We start from the raw sequence: 3,158 nt of genomic DNA, 5'->3' as shown, positions 1-3,158 counted from the left end.
TGCAAGGCAGTCAAACTAAACTATGAAGCCTTACCACAAAATGTTCCTTCTTGAAGATCAGCTTGTATTTTTGTGGTCCAGATTTAATGGAGATCAGACACGAATAACGTGGGACATGAATGATGTCTGGACTTTTTTTACACCAGACGAAACTCAAGTAATTACTTGTTAAATGACAAGCCTTTCTCCTAGCTGTATTTATTTCTGTAATTGGTACAGAAAATGTGTGTGTGTGTGTGTGTGTGTGTGTGTGTGTGTGTGTGTGTGTGTGTGTGTGTGTGTGTGTGTGTGGTACAGTTACACGCATAACACTGTGTGTCTCCTCACGACCGCATTTTTCCAATATGGCGGCCTGACCGACCCTTCCATCATGACGCCATGGCTTGTCTGTGTATATTTATGTGCCGAACCAGTGTTTATACAGAGCACCGCCTGTGCGCCAGGTGGCGCTGTGACGGGACTTCACGTCGAATTCAGTTTTCTCCCCTTCTCTTTTCGTATCTGCTCACTAAGTGAGGAGCGGGATGCCGTCTGTAGAATACGACGAGTACGTTTATCATCCCAGCATCAAAACGAATATATATATATTTTTTTTACTTGTATTTATAAATTCTAATTAACATTTTTGTTTTTTCCAGTTCCAAGCCCAGCTGGGCCGACCAGGTCGAGGAGGAAGGCGATGAAGGTAATAATGTAGCCTGGAAATGGGCCGAGGAAATCCGCTTCCCACGTGTCTGTCAGGAAGAAAAAAAAAAGAATTAATACAAATAAATCACATGTAATAAATTTAAATGAGTGATCATTTACCACAGTTGTTAGCAGTAGATTGTTCGGTGGTTTATTTGCGTTAGGCAGTGGACACGACGCTTAGCTGCGCAGTGAGTGAGGCCAGGGGAGCTGTGCGGCGTCCAGGTCTCCCGTTGACAACGACGTTGTGTTTTTAGCTCTCTAAGAGAATGACTGCACTACTTTTTTTTTTTTAAAAAAAAAAAATTATCCACGTTGTATTTCAAGAAGTCCACTTTTTGATTTTTGTATCTGCCAGATGACGTCACATGTTCGCCTATTTTGTGGTCTTAGTGAAAACAGAACCGAGTTGGTTGAATTGCAGACATTTTAATGCTTTTCCTTAAAGTTTTATTAATATAATATCATGCACTGGTTTTAACCTTTTTTGCAAGACAACGTTGAAAAACACAATATTAAAGCGAATCACACAGTTGATGATGTGATTTTTCCAGGGGAATTTTGCCAGTATGCACGTGACGTTTCCTGATCATGAAATGTCCTTTATTTTAGCCGCCTTGGCATGTAAAATTTACTGGTCATTTCCATAGGTACCCTTCCCTCACCAAAAGAAACCATCAAAGGAAATATCAAAACCGTCACAGAGTACAAGATAGATGAAGATGGCAGGAAGTGTAAAGTGAGTTCCAAAATACCTGTGATCCAGTGTTGGACTTTGAATACCACTCTTTGGTTTGGTGAAATTGCCCCACGTGTTTGTATCTTCCGGTTGTTTAGATTGTCCGTACTTTCAAAATCGAGACCAGGAAGGCTTCGAAAGCCGTTGCCAGGAGAAAGGTTTGTTTTCTTAACCTCTGCCTTCGGAGATGTTCATTTCACAGGTATTTATTTTACACTCAAGAAGTGAAATTTTTTGGTCCCCCCCCAAATGACTAGAACTGGAAGAAGTTTGGCAACTCTGAGTTTGATCCTCCAGGCCCGAATGTGGCCACCACTACAGTCAGCGATGATGTCTTCATGACTTTTGTGTCCAACAAAGAGGTGAGACATCACCCAGTTTACTTCTAGACTGCTGATTATCCCATGGAGTGTTCTCTGTAAGCATTCAAGTCTGGATCTGCTGGTGTACATGTTTGACTGCTGTGCCCCGCACTTCTGCAGGATCTGAACACCCAGGACCAGGACGAAGACCCCATGAACAAGCTGAAGGGCCAGAAGATTGTGTCGTGCCGTATCTGCAAAGGGGACCATTGGACCACGCGTTGCCCCTACAAGGACACACTGGGCCCCATGCAGAAGGAGCTGGCTGAGCAGCTGGGTTTGTCCACTGGGGACAAGGAGAAGACTTCAGGTAGGCTTCCTCTTCTACACAATTCTAATGGCTTGTCATTCGGGTAGTGCCGTTGTAGATTACCTTTGCCTTCTTGGGGATTGATGGGCTATTTGTGGATTGCGGCGTTTTCAGAACCCGAGCCTGCACAGCCAGCGCAGAGCAAGACCGGGAAGTATGTCCCGCCCAGCCTGCGTGACGGAGGCACGCGCCGAGGAGAATCCATGCAGCCTAACCGCAGAGGTGTGTGTCTAGGCCCAGTTTACCTTAATCAAGGCTATGGTACTGGAAGCTTTCAGGAAATTGACTTAGTTCTGCCTTTTCTTCTCCAGCTGATGATAATGCCACAATTCGTGTGACCAACCTGTCTGAAGACACAAGGGAGACTGACCTGCAGGAGCTCTTCCGGCCTTTTGGCTCCATCTCCAGGATCTATTTGGCTAAGGACAAGAACACAGGCCAGTCTAAGGTGATGCTAGAAACAGTTCTATGGTGGGGATCAGAGTCTGGTTTCCAGGTAACTACAGGGACGATGTACTTTTGATGTATGTTTGTCCCTCAGTCTTTCTCTGCCTCTTTTGCAGGGATTTGCCTTCATCAGTTTCCATCGACGGGAGGATGCAGCCCGTGCCATTGCTGGGGTCTCGGGCTTTGGCTACGATCACCTGATCCTCAATGTGGAATGGGCTAAGTGAGTGTAACTTGTTGCTTATCAATGATGTTAGATTGTGGGCTTTCAATATCTTATTCTTTTTTTTTTCCTTTCCCCAGGCCATCGAACAACTAAATATCAGACTGATAAAGAATTGGACATAAATAGGTTTCAATAAAGCTTCTTGTCTGCTAAGATTGTCCCCTTGATTTGTGCTTTGTGAGTGTGGGATATGAGGCTAATCTGTACTGTAGAATACATATGCATGATATTGAAAGTGGGGGTAGGAGAATGGAATTCTACTACTGCTAGGTTAATGCACATGATAGCTCTTGGACAGCTGTTTGGAAGGCATACCAACAGGACAGGGAATTAAAAACTGAAAAATGTTAACTAGCTTCACAATGCAATAATATTTATCCAAGAATA

The 3,158-nt window shown here is 44.0% G+C and overlaps 1 protein-coding gene across 1 annotated transcript; it reads left to right on the top strand.

Annotated features, from left to right (window-relative positions):
* The first annotated feature begins 450 nt into the window (after nucleotides 1–450).
* On the top strand, nucleotides 451–2,924 carry eif3g (eukaryotic translation initiation factor 3, subunit G). Its single transcript, XM_018754664.2, has 10 exons — nucleotides 451–547; nucleotides 639–685; nucleotides 1,338–1,426; nucleotides 1,525–1,584; nucleotides 1,684–1,788; nucleotides 1,909–2,098; nucleotides 2,213–2,320; nucleotides 2,410–2,546; nucleotides 2,662–2,768; nucleotides 2,849–2,924. The coding sequence occupies exons 1-10, from the start codon at nucleotides 525–527 to the stop codon at nucleotides 2,862–2,864; spliced, it is 882 nt and encodes a 293-aa protein (XP_018610180.2). The 5' UTR covers nucleotides 451–524; the 3' UTR covers nucleotides 2,865–2,924.
* Nucleotides 2,925–3,158: the final 234 nt, after the last annotated feature.

This window comes from Scleropages formosus, chromosome 8 (assembly GCF_900964775.1).
Source record: "Scleropages formosus chromosome 8, fSclFor1.1, whole genome shotgun sequence".
Lineage (NCBI taxonomy): Eukaryota > Metazoa > Chordata > Actinopteri > Osteoglossiformes > Osteoglossidae > Scleropages > Scleropages formosus.
This window is presented reverse-complemented; position numbering and strand designations above follow the sequence as displayed.

What these genes read in the sequence shown, in the direction of transcription:
- eif3g (XM_018754664.2), top strand. Translation starts at nt 525, where the DNA reads ATGCCGTCTGTAGAATACGACGA. An exon ending in CGAGGAGGAAGGCGATGAAG is followed by an intron (nt 686 to 1,337) that starts GTAATAATGTAG and finishes TCATTTCCATAG; the next exon opens with GTACCCTTCCCTCACCAAAA. An exon ending in CTTTTGTGTCCAACAAAGAG is followed by an intron (nt 1,789 to 1,908) that starts GTGAGACATCAC and finishes GCACTTCTGCAG; the next exon opens with GATCTGAACACCCAGGACCA.